The 18,058-nt window shown below is 53.9% G+C and overlaps 7 protein-coding genes across 7 annotated transcripts; 5 read left to right on the top strand and 2 right to left on the bottom strand.

The window, feature by feature from the left end:
* Positions 1–606: 606 nt before the first annotated feature.
* Positions 607–2,807, top strand: DICSQDRAFT_181442 (MFS general substrate transporter; the record flags this gene model as incomplete). Its single annotated transcript, XM_007366959.1, has 15 exons — positions 607–719; positions 771–787; positions 839–918; positions 972–1,000; positions 1,059–1,096; positions 1,153–1,228; positions 1,285–1,312; positions 1,363–1,511; positions 1,563–1,593; positions 1,651–1,669; positions 1,725–1,768; positions 1,824–1,984; positions 2,058–2,441; positions 2,493–2,579; positions 2,633–2,807. The coding sequence occupies exons 1-15, from the start codon at positions 673–675 to the stop codon at positions 2,805–2,807; spliced, it is 1,365 nt and encodes a 454-aa protein (XP_007367021.1). The 5' UTR covers positions 607–672.
* A 460-nt stretch (positions 2,808–3,267) lies between these two features.
* DICSQDRAFT_107710 (NAD(P)-binding protein) lies at positions 3,268–4,757 on the top strand. The gene is made up of 8 exons (XM_007366958.1): positions 3,268–3,355; positions 3,425–3,657; positions 3,718–3,733; positions 3,783–3,814; positions 3,872–3,896; positions 3,949–4,039; positions 4,104–4,236; positions 4,298–4,757. The coding sequence occupies exons 1-8, from the start codon at positions 3,276–3,278 to the stop codon at positions 4,687–4,689; spliced, it is 1,002 nt and encodes a 333-aa protein (XP_007367020.1). The 5' UTR covers positions 3,268–3,275; the 3' UTR covers positions 4,690–4,757.
* A 236-nt stretch (positions 4,758–4,993) lies between these two features.
* On the bottom strand, positions 4,994–5,839 carry DICSQDRAFT_137655 (uncharacterized protein; the record flags this gene model as incomplete). The annotated part of the gene is given in 4 exon segments (XM_007366957.1): positions 4,994–5,070; positions 5,160–5,467; positions 5,487–5,599; positions 5,729–5,839. 3 exon segments carry the CDS (start codon positions 5,837–5,839, stop codon positions 5,317–5,319), a joined length of 375 nt encoding a protein of 124 aa, XP_007367019.1. The 3' UTR covers positions 4,994–5,070; positions 5,160–5,316.
* A 1,223-nt stretch (positions 5,840–7,062) lies between these two features.
* DICSQDRAFT_171299 (uncharacterized protein) lies at positions 7,063–8,142 on the top strand (the record flags this gene model as incomplete). Its single annotated transcript, XM_007366956.1, has 3 exons — positions 7,063–7,367; positions 7,438–7,555; positions 8,008–8,142. The coding sequence occupies 3 exons, from the start codon at positions 7,063–7,065 to the stop codon at positions 8,140–8,142; spliced, it is 558 nt and encodes a 185-aa protein (XP_007367018.1).
* A 1,460-nt stretch (positions 8,143–9,602) lies between these two features.
* On the bottom strand, positions 9,603–10,805 carry DICSQDRAFT_147987 (uncharacterized protein; the record flags this gene model as incomplete). Its single annotated transcript, XM_007366955.1, has 4 exons — positions 9,603–9,970; positions 10,045–10,127; positions 10,186–10,502; positions 10,563–10,805. The coding sequence occupies 4 exons, from the start codon at positions 10,803–10,805 to the stop codon at positions 9,603–9,605; spliced, it is 1,011 nt and encodes a 336-aa protein (XP_007367017.1).
* Positions 10,806–11,536: 731 nt separating this feature from the next.
* DICSQDRAFT_127821 (uncharacterized protein) lies at positions 11,537–12,235 on the top strand (the record flags this gene model as incomplete). Its single annotated transcript, XM_007366954.1, has 3 exons — positions 11,537–11,642; positions 11,927–12,046; positions 12,069–12,235. 3 exons carry the CDS (start codon positions 11,537–11,539, stop codon positions 12,233–12,235), a joined length of 393 nt encoding a protein of 130 aa, XP_007367016.1.
* Positions 12,236–15,884: 3,649 nt separating this feature from the next.
* Positions 15,885–18,005, top strand: DICSQDRAFT_147986 (alcohol oxidase; the record flags this gene model as incomplete). Its single annotated transcript, XM_007366953.1, has 7 exons — positions 15,885–15,990; positions 16,057–16,317; positions 16,375–16,506; positions 16,568–16,616; positions 16,671–17,036; positions 17,089–17,167; positions 17,220–18,005. 7 exons carry the CDS (start codon positions 15,885–15,887, stop codon positions 18,003–18,005), a joined length of 1,779 nt encoding a protein of 592 aa, XP_007367015.1.
* Positions 18,006–18,058: the final 53 nt, after the last annotated feature.

Raw genomic sequence — 18,058 nt, 5'->3', positions numbered from 1 at the left:
CGTGTCCTCCAGGCGCCAGCTTCACTACCGAATCCAACGTACGTGTGATCTTTCTTCTTCCCCGTCATACTTTTTACATCCATGGATAGTCAGCTTATTGAGATAGCGGAGACCGAAGGATGAAGCTTTGCAGAGCCAAGACTCCACGCTCCATTCATAGCCGAGCGCTCAGTTCCGCCCAAGATTAAACGAAACTTCGTTTGGGACGCATTAGGCCACGGGGTTTGTATGAAGCTTCCTCAAGAGCCGCTCCAGAACTTTGAGTGTGCCCCATGACAAATGTGCGGGCTACTTTTTTATAGCTTTGAGAACCGCGTGGGTTAGTCGCCGCCACAGAAGCTTGAGTAGTCACTCACCCCCGCTCACAACTTCTTTCAGCCGCGGATCGGTTAGAGTTCGCCTACTCGAGTCCACATTTGGGGACAATCCTTCCCAGGCTCCTGATATAAGCACATTGCTAGCGCATTAGCAAGAGGCAGAGTACAATGGCCGGTGTCGATAAGAAGCTGCGTCGCTGCCACAGAAGTTTAGACCTCGTTTCTCCGCCCCAAGATGTCTTCCTCCAGTATCGAAGACAAACTGTCCCCTACCGAGACCGTGCAAGACGTTGCATTGGAATATGGGTCGCCAAACGATGAGGTTGACTCTCGCAGAGTGTATTGGAAACTCGACATGCGACTAGTTCCATTATCCTGCCTTCTCTACCTGCTCTCCTTCCTGTACGTTTCATGTTCTTGTCGCCGCCTCTGCGATCTGACCCAATGAATCAGCGATCGGACGAGTATAGGTGCCTTGTGTGCACTATGTCCATAAAGGGTCCGGGACTGATCTTTTCTAGGAAATGCGAAGATTGCCGGAATGGTTGATGACCTGCACCTGACGGGCTTGAAGTACAACCTGTGTGCGGCTATTCTCCTCGTGCGTGCTCTTTTCTGCCTCTCTGTTTCATGAAGACGACTGATAAAGTGCAGATACCCTATGCGCTCTTAGAAGTCCCTTCGTAAAAGACCTCCATCGGTGCACTGAATTTGACTGCATATCTGACGCTCATCCTGCAGGAATCTCGCCCTCAAGAAACTTGGTCCCTCTAGATGGAGTGAGCACTACTCTCAGTAGCCTTCATAATTTTGATCAGACCTGACTTCATCGCAGTCCCTTTCATCATGGCAGCGTGGGGTATCATAGTTGTCGCTGAAGGCTTCGTGAAGAGCTTTGGCGGGCTCATGACGTAGGTCTCCTTCCTTGACGGACGCTTTGCTTGAGTCGCCGATTGTAAACACGCAGAGCCCGAGTGTTTCAGGGCATGGCAGAGGCGAGCAATCATGTTCTCCTCTTGTCTTTTCTACTGAAATGGCATGGCAGTCCGGCATCTTCCCAGGCCTGACGTTCTACCTCTGCGTCTGGTATCCGCGAACGGCCCATGCCCAAAGAATCAGTCTGCTATACTCGGCTGTGACGCTCGCCGGTGCATTCGGTGGGTTGCTCGCATTCGCTATCGTTAAGATGGACGGGTAAGGACACCCACCCCTGCTCGCCATTGCCTCAGCTCACGTCTGTTCAAGGATCGGAGGTCTTAATGGGTGGTCTTGGATCGTGAGTGTCAAGTCCGATGGATCGAACGAGGAGGAAGACTTGACAGGACTACGCTAGTTCATACTTGAAGGATTAGGTACGTCACATTATTCATCTGGCACAGACGCAGCAAGACTGATCTGCCGCGATAGTGACCTTCGTCGTCGCCATCTTCGCATGGTTCTACATGTCCGATGTGAGTAGTATACACATTCTGCACACTGTCACACACGGGAGCTGCGCACGCATAGTATCCGGAGAAGGCATCGTTCCTCACAAAGCCTGAGAGGGAGTGGTTGGTCGAGACCATCAAGCAGGATAGCACTGGACTCTCAAAAGAATTCAAGCGCAAGTTCGTCTTCCAAGCTCTTCGCGACCCGCATGTATGGATGCTGTTTGGCATCCACTTCTGGTATGCTCCAGCATAGTGTTGTGGTTCTTGCTACAGTTTCCTGACAGTCGCGCATCGGGATTGTGTCGTTCAGCCTTATCATCCCTGCCTACGCCTTCTCCCTCTTCCTGCCCACCATGATTACCGGTTTGGGTTTCTCTTCCTCAAAAGCCCAACTCCTCTCTGTGCCGCCAAATGCCGCAGGCTGTCTCACTACCGTTGTCGAGGGTGTTCTATCCGACCGCTTCCGTGCGCGTGGCCCGTTCATTCTCGTCGGGTCGCTCACGGCGCTTGCGGGCTATTGCATCCTCTTCACGACTGCGGATTCGTGGACCGGATATGTTGGAACGATACTTGCAGCATGTGGCCTGTTTCCGAGCATAGCGTGCGTCCTTGCTTGGGCGGGAGGTAACTCGGGTGGGGAGGTGAAGAGGGCGGTCGCTATTGCGATTGTTATCGGGTGTGGGAATCTCGGGCCGTAAGTCCGATTTTCTACTCAGCCTCGAGCCGTGCTGAGCCGAGCTCGTAGGATCGTCTCGTCGTTCATCTATCGGCAGCAGGATAGCCCACGGTACCTGCCCGGGCATGGAACTGCCATCGGGTGCTTGTGTGTCGCGTGAGTGGTGTATGTCAAGCCCGCTGCTGGCACTGATGCTCATCTTCGTGCAGGATCGTATTGTGTATCGTCGCCATGCTGGAGTTCACGCGACTGAATCGCAAGAAGACTGCACAGTGTGAGCGCGACGGTATCACAGAGGACATGACGGGCGAATTTGTCGATATGGGCGACGCCTCGCCACTCTACAGGCAAGATTCTTTCCTTCCTTTCTGTTTTAAGACCTGATTATGGTGGCATTGCAGGTACACGATATAAGAGCGGGTGTGTGCCGCCATCACGAGCTACCCCTCATTTCAATTCCTGTTTCTTCCTCCAGTCCACATGGCGGCAGCCCAATCACTTAGCGCCATGTGACGATGACATGGACACTTCGCGGTGGGCTTCTCGGAAAAGATCAAACCGTTGTACTGGTCAAGCTCAGAGCGGACGTTGAACGGAGTAGCATGCGATTATGTACGATAGAAACCTTGATAGTGATGACCCTAGACGTTCGAACCCTTCCCTCACAGGGTGAACTGCGCTCAGGAGTCCCACATCACCATGGAGGCGCGCCGCCTGTCCTGCAACGAAAGCGTCTCATTCGGACATCACCGTGAGAGATGCAGTGCCCACGAAACCAGGCGCTTAAGTCAGGGCCTGAACGTTGGCGACAACCATCCACACACCTCGGACTCTCTGGCATTGTATTGAGCGATGCGCGAACCGTCTGCATCAGTTCACGGCGATATGCTCCCTGATCTCATGGGCAAAGTCATGATCGTTACAGGAGGAAAGTGAGTACACAGTGGCATTATGGCGCGTTTACACAGTGCCAGGGTGAGCTAGACCTTATCCTCCTGTAGCAGTGGTATCGGGTACGCGACTGTCCAGCAACTGGCTCGTCGAGGTGCAAAGGTATACATTGCAGGGCGGAGTCAAGAACGGGTGTCTGCGGCCATAGCGCGCCTGCACGAAGAGGGCCTGGAGCCGGGGAACGGGAAGCTCGAATGGCTCGAGTTGGACCTTGAGGCCCCTAGCAAGATTAAGGACGTAGCGGCCGCGTTCCTCAAGAAGGAGGGCAGGCTGGACGTTTTGGGTGAGTCTTCCGTGCTGTGCTCGAACCAGTAAGCAGCATTAATAGTTGACATGGTATCAGTGCATAACGCTGGAAGGTATGTCAACATGTCGCTATGAGCGTACCTATCTAAACAAGATTGTAAGGATGCGAACACCATATGTGCTTGGCGAGGGAGGTCTGTCCTAGTAACCAGATTTATTCTCGAAGTTTCACGCTAAACGGCCTGGTGCAGGGATTGAAAAGTCTATGCTTGTCAAGTAAACGAAAGAGACATCCCAAAGTATGCCATCAATACTGATCTACTCCTAGCTATGTCGGGCCATTCCTCCTCACAAAAGCGCTACTGCCACTCATGACAAAAACCGCCAAAGAGAAAAATGGCGACGTCCGGATCGTTACGGTAGGGCCCACTCCCGCCGACTGTAATCGAGTTCACCTCAGTCTGACCTGAAATGCATTTTCAGCTATCTTCAAGTGAGATAAGGCAGTTGAAAGGCTATGAGGTCCGTTACCGCAATTTGGATGACTGGAACAAGGAATATGCGGGCGAGAAGTTCCCAATCGTAGGGGCGAAGAAAGATGACCAGCTTCGTTATTGTACGACTTGCGCTCCTTGGTGCCTGTGTCTATTTTTGGCTCATCGCGCTATTGACATCAGCACAAACGAAACTGGCCATTACACTCTATACCCGAGAGCTGCAGAGAAGACTCGACACTGACGGAGTACCTATCACCGTCATGTCCGTACACCCGGGATGGGTCTACACGGAAGGTTTTCTGAAGGACCCGCTGCACGATATCCCTATCCTAGGGTGGTTATTGAACTTTATCTTTAAGCTCACCTTCAAGACTCCGACGGAGGGGGCGCAGGCTTCCGTGTTCGCGGCGGCATCACCAGATGTAGCCGAGAGGAGAGATCGCTTCAAGGGCGCGTATTTGGTATCCCCTGGGAAGATCGCCACTCCACAACACCCGCAGGCGGAGAGCGTAGTTTTAGCCGAGGAGCTCTGGAAGGCTACTGAACCCATCGTGAGGCAATGGGAAGGCTGAGTGTATGAAGATGTATCCACTGCTGTCGTTGTGACGTGGCCCATCTATGCTATTGTAATCACAGTGCAGAACTGTACCCTGGTGGCTTGCTCAGTCACTTGTATTTGAGCCGTATGCGCATCGATTTGTTCGGCCACTCAGTGACGACACGGTGGAACAAAGTGCCAGCGCACTGCGGTCAGCTAAGTACTGTCAACCCGGGCACATTGGAGCGACGCCCAAGTGCTTCCCACGCACAAGCCGGGGATGGCCGACTCGCGCGCCGATACACCAATCCGAACATCGTCTTGCAATACTCTTTCCATGTCAATTTGGTCCCATTTCTGCTCCTACTGCGTGGTCAGCAGTCAATAATTGTGCGTGGAACACACCGCTAGCGAGGTGAGTAGTGCCATAGTTGATCTGCAGATCAAACACCTCATACTTCGACCTCTCCTACTAATCATCCCTCGCTCGTGGCGTATCATTAGACTCCCAAGCACAATCTCGCTGGCGAGCCTACGACTCCGCTGACGTGCTCGGTGGAGAGGGTGCTTCATTGACCCCTTTGCTGCTTGCGTAGCTGCATCTTCGCCTTGCTCTTCGCTCCAGGATGGTATCTCCTGCGTGTCCTGCGAGCACGGCGGCTTACGCACCTCCAGTGGACGGTTGGCATCTGCTCGCGTCGCTCTGAGGTTTTTCTCCCCCCCTACGGCCTGCGATATGGGCGTCACACATGGTCACTTCGTGAGGGTAGAATTGTTTGAGGCGATATAGGAATGCGAAAGGTGAGAGTTCGCTTCTGACTCCAGAATCACGGTCCGATGGTGTAGGCAGAGAACACTAGGAAGGACCAACGGGCGGATCTGAGACGCGAGGATGCTTTTATGGATGGAATGAACCCATACGCTCTGCGCCCGCCAATATCACTCTGCTACAGCTGTTGAAACGCCGTCATCGTCGAGGATAGTGCTACCGACCAGTGGTATCTTAGGTTCGGTGTGGAAGGCACCCGGTTCGAGCTTGCGCCTGCCGGACGTCATATGTCACAGGTACGGACTATATGCACAGCGTAGGCATGGTGATTCGGGTTGTGGACGAAGGGATGTTCACCCATGACACATTTCCACTGTAGACACGAGACGATCCTCCTGAACGCGCTGATTGGCATGTATCCTCTCCATCACCGGTTTGGCTTCTCCAATACCAGATTTTTCCCCTCATTTTTGTTAAGCTCGAACACTGTGAATTCTGCCGGGTTTCAGGACTGCACGTTCACGGATCGTACTGTCGGTCCTTGGTAGAACGTAGGATCATCGGCACTGCCTCAGCGCAATAGGTCAAATGGACAGCTTCTCTGAGCAGTGCGTGGGAGGTCATCCGTAATGAACGGCTCTGTTGCGTTGCCGCTCTTACTCGGACTATCCGCCGTCGAGTTCGGGAAGTACTAAGTCGTTGGCCGTGGTATACTCTCTCATTCCTTGGAGCTCATGTCCTCGTTCACCGCAACCCGTCTTCTCGACGAAGACCTCTCGCTCCCCACAAATGGTTCCCGCGAGCTGGACACATCCATCCCGAAGAACCGCCCCGACATGGAGTTCATGCACATTCTCAGCAACAGTACCGAGTACAACATACCCAGCAAGGGCTTCTTCACGCTTAACACCGTGGTCAAATCCGAGGGTACGGTCCGCCTACAGACAAGCAATCCCCGCGCAAGACAGGACGTCGACCTCGGCTTCTTCACCTCGCCGTAAGATCTCGTTGTGATGCGTCTGTTTTTCCTGAGATCATTGGATCGCACATAGTGTACAGGGCAGAATAGTTTCGGCCTCTGGCAAATGGCAGATTGGCAAATATGGCAATTGCCAGGGCCGGCAAATACTGGCAGATTCACGGGCGCTCTGGGGAGCCTCTGGCGATGGAGAGTGAGTAGAACAATTCATTGAGGCCACTGAAAATATCCCATTCTCTTGAGTAAAGATTTAGAACATGAATAATCCATAGATCTTGCTGTCTATTCACTTCCCGCAACAGAGTACACTCATATGGATGATTTACCATCTAGACGAGAGTTTCAGCCGGTCAGTCAGGCGCCGGGACGACTTCTCAAGACAAGCCAGTCAATATGGCGGCCATCAAGTGTCTCACTTATAATTACAACGCTATATTGAAACACTCGCCAGAGTATAGAGCGGAAGGACTGTCTCTTAGTGAGGCTACTCTGTCTCTGTGAGCGACCGGCAACGGCTCCATTAACAGTAAGCGCTCAACAAGCGCCGTGTATTCTGCCGCCAAATTGCCGGTCTCGGTGGCGGGCAAAATGGCGATTGCCGCTTGGCAGTTGCCTCTGGCAGAGTGGCAGCGTTCTGCCAAGAACACTAATCGCACACCATGGCCCCGGCAGTAGTCGTCGCGGAGAAGTGTGCGGCGATGATGCGGGGCCAGGTTCAAAAGCTATCTACGAACTATAGGATATCCATCGCCAACCATGAGGTCCACAATATCCCGCAGATTGAGCCATCCATTCATCATGTGTACATCAGCAAAACCATCATCCAATGGTGTTGCATGGCCACGGCGCTCGAAACTGGCCTACCCTTCCCGGAAATCGCAAGCGCCGCCTCATACCGGCCAACTCCCATCTCGCCCGACAGAATCTGGCAGTTAAACATCTGCGCAGATGGACACCGGCAATGGTAGATAGGTATGTATCTTGCACAATCACTTCATACCTATCACTTGTCATTACTAGCCGTTGCACCACAGCCGCCTCCTCCTCGGCAACCCTGACCAACATCTCCCCGATCTCCTTCTCCCTCTTTCGAGCACGCTCCTCATCCATGTCCGTACTCCCTCCGCCTCCGCCTACTCCGTCTCCTGGTTTGTGACGCTAGGCGAGCTCTGTCTCTGCGCTCCTCCTGCTCGCGCGCCGTGCGCCAGATAGATTCGGGCGAGTGGCAGTGTCGGGTTTACGAGCGGAAGGACAGAGACGGGTGCCCCATAGATGCCACACCTAGTCTATCAGGCTAGCTCGACCTCTTGTGGCTCTCGTTATGTCTACCTTTAGCTTACTGCATTGCACCTCGCTGGCAAGTCTCACTGACCCCGACATGAAAAGCGCTGAACCTATGGTCACCTGTGACGCGCAGCTATCGTGTTTGTCCCAAGTGGGCGATGTTCCCTTCACGATCCTCACCCTTCTACATGGACTCTCAACAAATCACTGAAGCCTGCCCATCGATGACGCGCAGTCTATACTTGCAATCTAACTTGTCATCCTGCCAACCCTGCCCTGAACTGTCGCTCCCAAAACCCCTCACCTCTTGGATCTTCCAGTCCGTCTTCACCTTGCCCAACCACGAGCGCGCGCCCACGAAGCTCTCTACCTACCGTGAGTTCGTATTCATGCTTCAGGGCAACGTCTACCTCCGCTACAACCCTTTCGCTACTCCTGACGAATTCAAGAAGTAGGTCTGCCCATATAACCCCACCACTTTGAGATCGGCCCTGTCTACTCCGCACGTGTATGTCCCCTCCCTCCTTCTCCGGTTGTCGTGAACATCTCACTACAAACCCTGCCTGCAGCCCATGACAAGAAGACAGTCCGCCTAGCCACATTCGCCCAACAGCTTCACGAGCTTGTCTTTGACATCGACATGTTCGACTACGACCCTGCTGCGCCGCCGCCGATATCTGCCGCCCTGCTAGCAATTTCTCGCCGTCCATGACCAATGCAGCTACACCTACCTTCTGCTGTTCTCGACGCCCAAGCATCCCTTCGATTACTTGGCGGTGAGCCTAGTGCTGCGTCTTCACCTCGACTAATGTGTAAGTCTCTCATGTTCCTTATTGGGTCGCTTTGGCTTGGACAATGTTGCGCACTGACAGCTCTAGCGCTACTAACCCTAACCACGCCGAACTCTGCGAGTAGTAGTAAATTAAGTTCTATTTCCCCGTTCTTCCATGTATAGTAGTCCGCGCTCAATCATTAATGACTATGGAAACTACCGAATTGGGTTGTGTGATAGTTTGCCGGTCAGCATTCTTCGTAAACAAGATCAATAACCGTTTCATTGATCATCTATGTTCATTGACTCAGTCAATAATGTACAGTATTGGCCAAGTTCTGCCGCAGTATGGTACTCGAAGTCCATGCACTCAGCCAGAAGTGACCAGGCGCCCTGCGAGGTCTGGCCATAACAGACCATACCTCGTGCTTCTCTGCCAGTTTCCGCCAGTATTCGCCATCCCTTTGCAATAACTTGCCAATCTGGTCGGTAAGACAGAACCTGGGCATTACTGGCCATTGGGATGCACGATTTGCTGATGTAACGTAGCGCTATTTCGGACGCCGGTTCTATATTCTCCTGTCTTCCGGACCTAACCTGAAGGCGTGGGGTCCTTATAGGTCGAGGATGCATCGTTCATTCCTGGAACACATATTCCCTGACGAACTGATGTGGAACGTTGGAACGTGTCTGCCGCGGGTTGACAAGATCCTAGCCTATTCGAAGGCCCCAGCCAACGCCCGTCCAGGGGAGGGGAAGCGCTGAACCTTTACCTCAGGACCTTTTCGCATGGGCTATTGTAGCCGGGAAGGTACGATATGGCTGCCATGATCCATGGGATTGTTACTACAGCCAAAGGTACAGTGATCGTAATTGCATCCCTTTTTCGAATCGTACCATTATAAGGCTCCGACTGATATATGTACGGTGAAGGGGCACATCCCGCATGCTGCGGATCACTACCACAGAGCACCTGTGCCATCTGAGTATCACACAGCACAATAAAGCGTTACCGAGTCAGGTGGAGCCTTCCGATAGGAACTCTACAACGCATCTGTCAGAGCGTTAGGTTTGGAAACTAGAGAGTAGATATATCAGAATAGTTCAAGGATGATTGCTGAGTTGTAAAAGTTCCCCACACACCTACTTGTCGTCTCTGCTCTCATCATGCACATCATGAGGCGCTATCCTCGATGCCGTAGATTCTATGTCCGAGCCGCCATTTGTAGAGTTGTATAGCCCGCTTGTGTGCGCAAAACGAGGAATAGTGATGGAGTGGGTGATCTGAACCTTGTCGGGAGTCGTCTGGGTGCCAATGGACCAAATTGTAGCGAGCGGGGCACCGATAATTTGAACGTAGACATTGATGAGGTAGATGTTGATCCCGTCGTTGAAGTTCGCATCCCGAAAAGCACAGATGAGCTGTATGATGTTGAGAATGACCGGGAAGACAAAGTTCGAAGTCGCTATCCAGAATAGAGTTCGAAGCCGGGAGAGATAGCTATCAGCTGCTGGTCGATGGGCGTAGAGTCAGAGTTTTAGTGAGCAAGGAGGAGATTCATAACAAATGAAGAGAAACACTCACACCGACTACTTGAAGCTATGGTCAATTGACTGTTGTTTTTTTGACCTTGGATGAGCCGTGATAGGAACAAAATGGAGGTGAAGCTTTTCGTATATGTTAAGAACAAACGGATGAGGGAAATCGGGAGTGAATACACTCAACGTGTTGTCAAATGTCTGAAGGAACCAGGCAATCTTAGCCTCTGGAGTGGCCCATGCACGAAATTCAGCAGCCACTGGCTCAGTTGTCGTTCCCATGTTGACTCCATACATGATCATATTTACCAGGCGGGCAACCTTCATCAGAACCAAGGGCCCATATATTGCACTGCGGGTGACAGGTGAAAGTCGATGCGGAGGGTAGACTGCGTATACGCGCAGAAGTAGAACAAAATCTGCCATCGTGGGTGCCAATTCGAAGAGGAATGCAGCTGCGACATTGTACGCCTTACTGACGGGTTCAGAAAGCATAGTGAGGTACTAATAACACGTAATAGGATCAGCTCACTCCCTTGTTATTGCTTGGCGTGTCGTGCCTACCTGGCCATAAATGTGGAATATGCCGATGGCTATTCCGAGCATAATCACAATAACATTGAACATAAAGACCGGCTTCCGCCGGAGGTCCGGTGTCGAGAAGACGAACAAGATAATGAGAATAGGGACGAGCATTGCTGGTAGAATGGTACCAATTAAGAGAACATGCAAAGAAGGTCGAATGACGGCAATGGGAGTAAACCCTGGCGGAGGACTTGGCAGGGAACCAGATTGTAGGTTTGACATGGTGGAGTCGGCGGTGTACTAAGAGTCACGAAGAGCTCGAGGGTCCTTATAGCACAGGATATCGGAGTGTTTGTTACAGTGTTCTGTGGGGTGCGGTTGAGGGCCACCTTCAGGAAATGGCTCTTCCGTTGACCTATGCCGGAGTTCTCACGACAAGATCGAAATCGAACCCTATTCACATGAACCTCTTAGGATCTATCATATATGAGGCAGTGAAGACTCCAACAGGCTTGTTTGTATCACATCAGCGGAAACCCCTGCCTTCGCTCAGGATGTTTGATGACCTGGCCTGCATGGCACAGGATCCAGATGCAGCTGAACTTGGGCCTGGCACGTCAGAAATATCCAGTTTCGTGTCATCTTGCTATTGTTGTATGCATAATCTCGGGTAGACATTGGCTCTGATACAGTCTGTAGTTTTAGAGGATTGAGTGAGAACAGATGATCTATGGCGGAGGCCGCTTCCGCTCATGATGGTCTCAGCGCCTAGAAATGACTGTACTCCGTGCTCCGTAGCACACGACAGCTCAGTACACAGGGAAGAAGAAGAGTCGAATAGGTAAAGCTAGGCCGGAAGCCTGGGTCGGCGGAACCAGATTGGCCGGTCGAGGGACGGGCGCTCTGGCGCTCCGCTCTAAACCGCCTACACGCCCACAAAGCTGCGCCGCCCCGTCCAGCAGAAGTTCTACCACGTGGTGCAGCGCCAGCCTGTTGAGCGCGCCGCGCGCGAGATGTCTGTCAAGGAAATCAGGGAAGCCTTGCCTAAGGACTACCACCTCTCCGAGAAGCTCGAAGGCGAGGCGCAGAAACATCACCAGGGTCGCGGTGGTGCTAGTCGTGAGCGATGGGAATGAGCGAAGGGAAAGCGATCACGACGTCCCGAGGCTCAATGGCCGCGGACAGGAGCTTGTTCAGCGTCGCGGGCCCGCTCGTGGCATTCCTGTTCAGACCCCACCGTCGAGATGCACACTCGCCTCCGGTTCTCCTCTTGTAGACGCACGAGCGCGTGTCGCTGGACCCGACAAGCGGTAGCTCGTACAAACGCATCTCCGGACGCCTCGCCTCCTGCCACCTCCGGCTTTGGCGAAGCAGATGCACACGCACCCACATGTGATTGGAAGGTGACATCGAGGAGCTCTGCGCGTTGCCGCTCGGTTCGCGGAATGATCCCGCCATGCGCACGATGCAGACCACATCGCGGCTACCGCGCCTGAGACATTCGCTGTCGCGCACATTCCGAGGTACGCAGACATCTTATTACAGGTCACATTGCCGACGAAGATGCAGCTGAAGGAGATGGGAGCAGATGTGTGGCGTGTCCCCTGTCCGGCCTGTCTGGGCTCTGGAGCCACACGCCATCAGGCTCAATCTCAAAGAAGGCGGCGTGGACAGTTGGATTGGGTGATTATCATGTCACCGCGTCCTATTAGACAGTCATGTATCGTGAGGATTGGAGAGATACACGCGAATCGCCTAGAATACGCAGTGAAGTGCACCAAAGAACGACGGGGAGTTTACTCTTTCGTCACGGCTTCTCTTCCTGTACGTCATGATAGTGTCGTGCGCGACGAGCGTAATGATACTGAAAACGACCTTCGAGCGTGAGGTAAAATTGCGAAAAGAAACGAAATATGTGTGGTTCGTCAAGCAAGCCGTGCGCGGTCGCAGTGCCAGCCCCTTCGGAGGCCGGCGAAGGGCTGCAGACAAACCTACTGAGCACGTGATAAGCGCACGAAGTACATTAGCCGCGGGCTGCATCACCATACACCGGTGGACACAAACATGCGTGGATGACCTACAAATTTTTTTTTGCCGTGCGAGCTAGGTCTTGGTTCAAGGGCAGCTCGGGAGATGCATCTAATCACGAGGATAAGCGAGGGTGGTCGCACGGACGAGCTCGAGACACACTTACCGAGCCACCTGTTGCCCCGCGAAGAACGGCAGCGTCCCAGCGGCGGACCGGACCTTTCAAGCGCTTGACGCAAACAAGACTCGACAACGCATGCCGTCCATGGCGGTAGTACCTCTGCGCACCGACAAGGAACACAGGCGAGTACGCCTGCATGCAGCCATTGGCGGGTAAGAACGGACTGCCCAGATGCGGTGCGAGGCGTGACTCTTAAACGGAAGAACATGATGGAGGGGGGAGTAGACGAAGGCCTCACATCCAATAGCGACGATTCCCGAACCCGCACCCATCGACGCGAGGGTGACCTGCTGAGCAGGACTGTAGGCAATTGAGGATTATTCTAGTTACGGGCTGATGTGCAAGCTGGTCGAAGCTCAGGAAAACGTCGGGAATGGGGCCCTTTTTAAAATGCGGAACTTGCCACAGGCACCTAGCGTGGTGTGGCCGACGAGGGATTGCAGAAGATAGGAGAGTCCGCGAGTTCGATCTGACCAGGGGTTTCACGTTGCCGCCTGGCTCGCGACCAAAGCGCAAGGGAAGGTCTCCATGACGTCTCCTATCTTTCTATCAGCCCAGGCCGCTACGAGATTGCAATTCTGTCAAGTCTTTATCCTCGTTACTCACGAGGAACCTTGCAGCCCATCCTGACCTTACTGCCTGAGTCGCAATCGAGACGAGGACCCGCCTGGCTTGCCCCCGAGGAGCGCAGACGTTCTGAAAGCGGTAGCAGATCAACACTGCGTATGCTTTCCCTAGAATCGAGCCGTAAAAAGGTGACACATGCGTATCACTATCACTCACCGCTTCTGCTGTCAGCGGGCTACCTGGATAACACACTCAACAGCCTTTCAAGACGCACTGGTAGGATTAGAGAGGGTGGTCGTGGACAGACGTACGACTGCTACTTCAAGGACATCTCGAAGCATGGAGAGGTCTGCTCCTCCTTAGACGCGCTACTCAGGCGCACGCAGGACTAGCTGCCATGACGGTCGCAGAGCGGCAAGAGGTTAGAACAGGGAAGCGAGCGGGGTGATGGTCGACAGCACTGCATCAGAACCCTCGAATGAGCACCAGAGGCGCTGTTGCTGAGCATCGAGACTTCAGATGGGGCCTGAGCTGAATCTAAGCCGCAATTCGGACGAGGTTACGAGAGCTTGCCTGACGCGGCACAAACAGGATATGAAGGCAAAGCGCGACTTGCGTAGTAACACGCACCCGAGGATATATATATACAGGCTTCCAATGTGTCTAGGGCCTGATTCGGAAGTAAGGAAGGCGACTGGTGACGGACGATAAGACACTTCTTCGTATTCGCACCCAGGCGTCGCCTCGCGAGCACAGCAGCGGCGAGAGACAAGTTCCCAGGTAAGAGAGAGCAAAGAGCGAAGAACTATCCGTGACAGGCACCGACGCTAGTGGGGTGAGGGTGGGATGTACTCCTACACCACATCCACAAGCGGAAGCGAGCGCCCCAACAAAATGTGATAGGAGGCATAGCTGCAGGCGCAAACGCAAAGCACGCCGGCTACACAGAATTTTGTGAGCACAGTGGTCGAGATTGGAAGGAAGACGAACCACGCACCAAGATTGGGGGTTCGTCGCACAAGGGGCTCCAGCCCACACTGCGATCGACCCGGGATATGGTAGATAGGCTACGCGCCGCCTCGATAGCTCCCAATTCAAAAATGGGTTACAAGGGCGACGCTGGAGGGAGTAAGAGATCGATAGACAGTATGGGAAGCATACCGATGGCGCGCTAGTTGACGAATGTACTGCACACCGCTCGCGGAGAGTCCTGGACTGGAGCCGAAGCAATCAGGCAAATGCAAGGTGACGTGGAACGCTGACGAGTGCAAAGGAAATCACGGAAGCAGTCAAGCGAGGGACGAGCAGCAATCGCATCGTTGGAGAAATGGAGAATGAGAGGATATCGGAACGCGGCATCTACCATCGTAGAAGAGTAGTCGTGCAGCGCACCCGTTGAAAATTGGCGGAGGGACAAGCGGGCACGCGCAGGACTACCTCGCCCCGTGGGAAAACCCGAAGACTGATTCTCACGCAATGTCCTGGCTCCTATCGGCGGATTGTTTACTCGTCATGGTCCCTTGCTCTCCATTCCACGATGATGTCTTGTCGCTACTCCTCCGTTCCCGGCGAGTCCAGCGGCTCCTCAAGTAGACGGTTGGCATCTGCTCGCGTCGCTCTGAGGCTTTTTTCTCCCTCCGCAGTCTGCGATATAGGGTCGCCCGTGGTCTCTTCGTGAGGGTAGAGCTGTTCGAGGCCATGTAGGAATGCGAAAGGTAAGAGTTCGCCTTCGACTCCAGAATTATGATCCGATGGTGTGGGCGGGGAACACTGAAACCATGACCAACGGGGCGGATCTTAGACGCAAGCATGCCTCCATTTTCTAGAACAAACCTATACGCTCCGCGTCCGCTAATGTTATTGCGCCTACGACTCAATGAGCCCTCGTCGTCTTCGAGGATAGCGCTACCAAGAGACGGTATTGGCCAGGAGGCTTAGAGTGTGGTATGGCGCTGTTCGAGCTCGCGCCTGCCCAACGCCATGCGTTGAGAGCTCGAATCCCCGGTGATTCAGGTCGGGATGAGGGTTTATTACTCCTATGGCACATGTGCGTTGTGTGGGCACCAGACGATCCTCCTGGAAGCACCGAATGACATGTAACATAAGACAAGATGTTCTCGATCATCGCTATTGAGCTCGATCGTTGGTTGGGTGTGTCATATTCAAGGCATGTACTGTTATTGCTCGGGTCGTCGGCGCTGTCCTAGCGGAATAGGTCAGATTGACAGCTTCTGTGAACACTGTGGGAGGTTACATGCACTGTCGCTTACTCATACTATCCGCAGTCCGTCCCATCGTCCCTTCATCAACAGCGCTCTCAAAGCTGTGGGAATCAAACTCATGCTGTCTCACGGTCTGGGTTGTTCTAAGGGCTCTCGGGTCCTGTAAAGCTTCGTCTTCTGTGATGTGATGGACGCCACCCCCGCGGACTGGACACAGTACGTACGCCAAGTTTCCAATTCGCCCCGCTCAGCTTATACCGATCGACCAGTACCCCAGGTCCCAGACTTGCCCATCTAAGTAGACGCCCTTGGTCTTCCTTGCCTCAGTAGCAATCAACAGCCAAGAACGACTAGCACTCCCTCATGACTGTTGTACCGGAACTCAAACCCCAAGATGTTGGGGTTGCCATCCCAATCGCTCCTCAAATCAGTCCAGAGACTTATACCTACGACTACATCATCGTCGGTGGTCTGTACTCGCTTCCGAACGCTCTGGCCATATATGTACACGCAGACTCATGCATGCTTCCCACAGGTGGAACCGCGGGGTCCGTGCTCGCATCGAGGTTGAGCGAGGACCCTAGCGTCTCGGTGCTGGTCATCGAGCGCGGACCAGTTGCAGACACCTGGGCCTCGCGTGTACCCCTTCTGTCGTCGAACATTTTCGACAAGGATGGTCCCATACGCACCTGGTGGTCCTTGCCGATGCGCAACGCGAATAATCGGTTTGCGCAAATCATGTCGTCCGAGGCGCTGGGCGGCGTGTCACGCATTAACGGCCTGCTCTACACACGAGGTTGGTTGTTTGGGTGGATGCACCGGCGTCCTCGGGGTTAATCGAGGGTTCTGGCAGGTACCCCCGGAGATTACAATCAGTGGAAAGCGCTCGGAAACCCTGGTTGGGGCTATGAAAATCTAGAGCCTTACTTCGTGAAATCTGAGAAGACGTCCAGTCATCCAGCGTCGAAGTTTCGTGGACATGACGGTAGGCGACTCAAATCGTCTCTGAACCGAGCAAGTTCATAACGGGTTTACGCACGTTGCAGGAGTTTGGCAGAACCGGACCTCGAAAGATCCGTACCATACAAATCAATAGTGAGTCCTACCAAACCCTTGCACGATCTTGCGCTCATATCAGACTGCGGACAGCATCGTACGTGCTCTGCAGAAGGCAGGCATAGAACAAGTGCCGGATCTGAACGCCCCGGATGCACCAGCTGCATGCGTGGGCCGTACGGACCACATCGTCGACAACGATCACAACAGGAGTTCGACCAATCGCGCGTTCCTCTCTCCGCAGCTCACTCAAGAGCGGAAGTCACGCCTGAAGATCTGCACGAGCACGCTCGTTACGCGAATCGAGCTGGTCGGGCTGGGGGACGAGCTTCGTGCGGTTGGCGTGCATTTCGAGGCTAACGACCCGAGATTGGCTAGGCAGCAGTATTTCTCTAGGGCTAGACGGGAGGTAGTCCTGTGCGCGGGAGCCCTCGCGTCCCCACAGATCTTGATGCTGAGGTCCGTATGCCTTGCCGCCGATTGTGGCGTGGCACTGAACTAGACGTTGCAGCGGTCTTGGACCCGAGGAGCATTTGCGACAGAAGGGTATCCCTGTCGTTCGTGATCTCCCTGCTGTTGGCGGCCATCTGGTAGGCAGTTCACTCCGTTCCTACTCCTGTCACATTCTCATCCCATGTCCAGCAAGATCACGTCGGTCTTCCGATTATGTTCGAGGTTCCCATGCGCGACTCCGTACATCAGCTACAGACGAACCCACTGAAAGCCGCAGTCGAGTTCGGGAAATATTTGGTCGCTGGCCGTGGTATACTCTCTCACCCCTTGGAGCTCATGTCCACGTTCGTCCCAACCCGTCTTCTCGACGAAGACCTCTCGCTCTCTACAAATGATGCCCGCGAACTGGACGCATCTATCCCGAAGAACCGTCCCGACATCGAGTTCATGCACATCCCCAGCAACAGTACCCAATACGACATACCCGGCAAGGGCATCTTCACGCTCAATACCGTCCTCATCCGCCCCAAATCCGAGGGTACGGTCCGCTTGCAGACAAGCAATCCCCGCGCGAGACCGGATGTCGACCTCGGTTTCTTCACCTCGCCGGACGATCTCGTTCCGCTCCGCAAGGGGGTCCGTCTAGCCATGCGTATTGCTGATGACGTGGTCAAGCAAGGCTACCCGCTCAAGCACTTGCTGGTGCCCGATGGCAAGACCGAGGACGACATAGACAGGTTCATTCGTGCGAACGCCGCGACGTCGTGGCACTACACGTCTACGTGTCGCATGGGGCAGGAGACACATGGAAGCCAAGAGAGCGTTGTCGACGCGGAGCTGAAGGTGCACGGGGTTCAGGGCCTCCGGGTCTGTGATGCTTCTGTGTTTCCTGAGATCATTGGATCGCACACGATGGCCCCCGCAGTAGTCGTCGCGGAGAAGTGTGCGGCGATGATGCGGGGCCAGGTTCAGTAGCTCACATGGTCATGAAGTCTCCCATATCCCGCAAATTGAGCCATCTGCTTGTC

Source organism: Dichomitus squalens, assembly GCF_000275845.1.
Source record: "Dichomitus squalens LYAD-421 SS1 unplaced genomic scaffold DICSQscaffold_21, whole genome shotgun sequence".
Taxonomy (NCBI): domain Eukaryota; kingdom Fungi; phylum Basidiomycota; class Agaricomycetes; order Polyporales; family Polyporaceae; genus Dichomitus; species Dichomitus squalens.
Note: the sequence above shows the minus strand (reverse complement) of the source record. Positions and strands in the feature narration are given on the sequence as shown.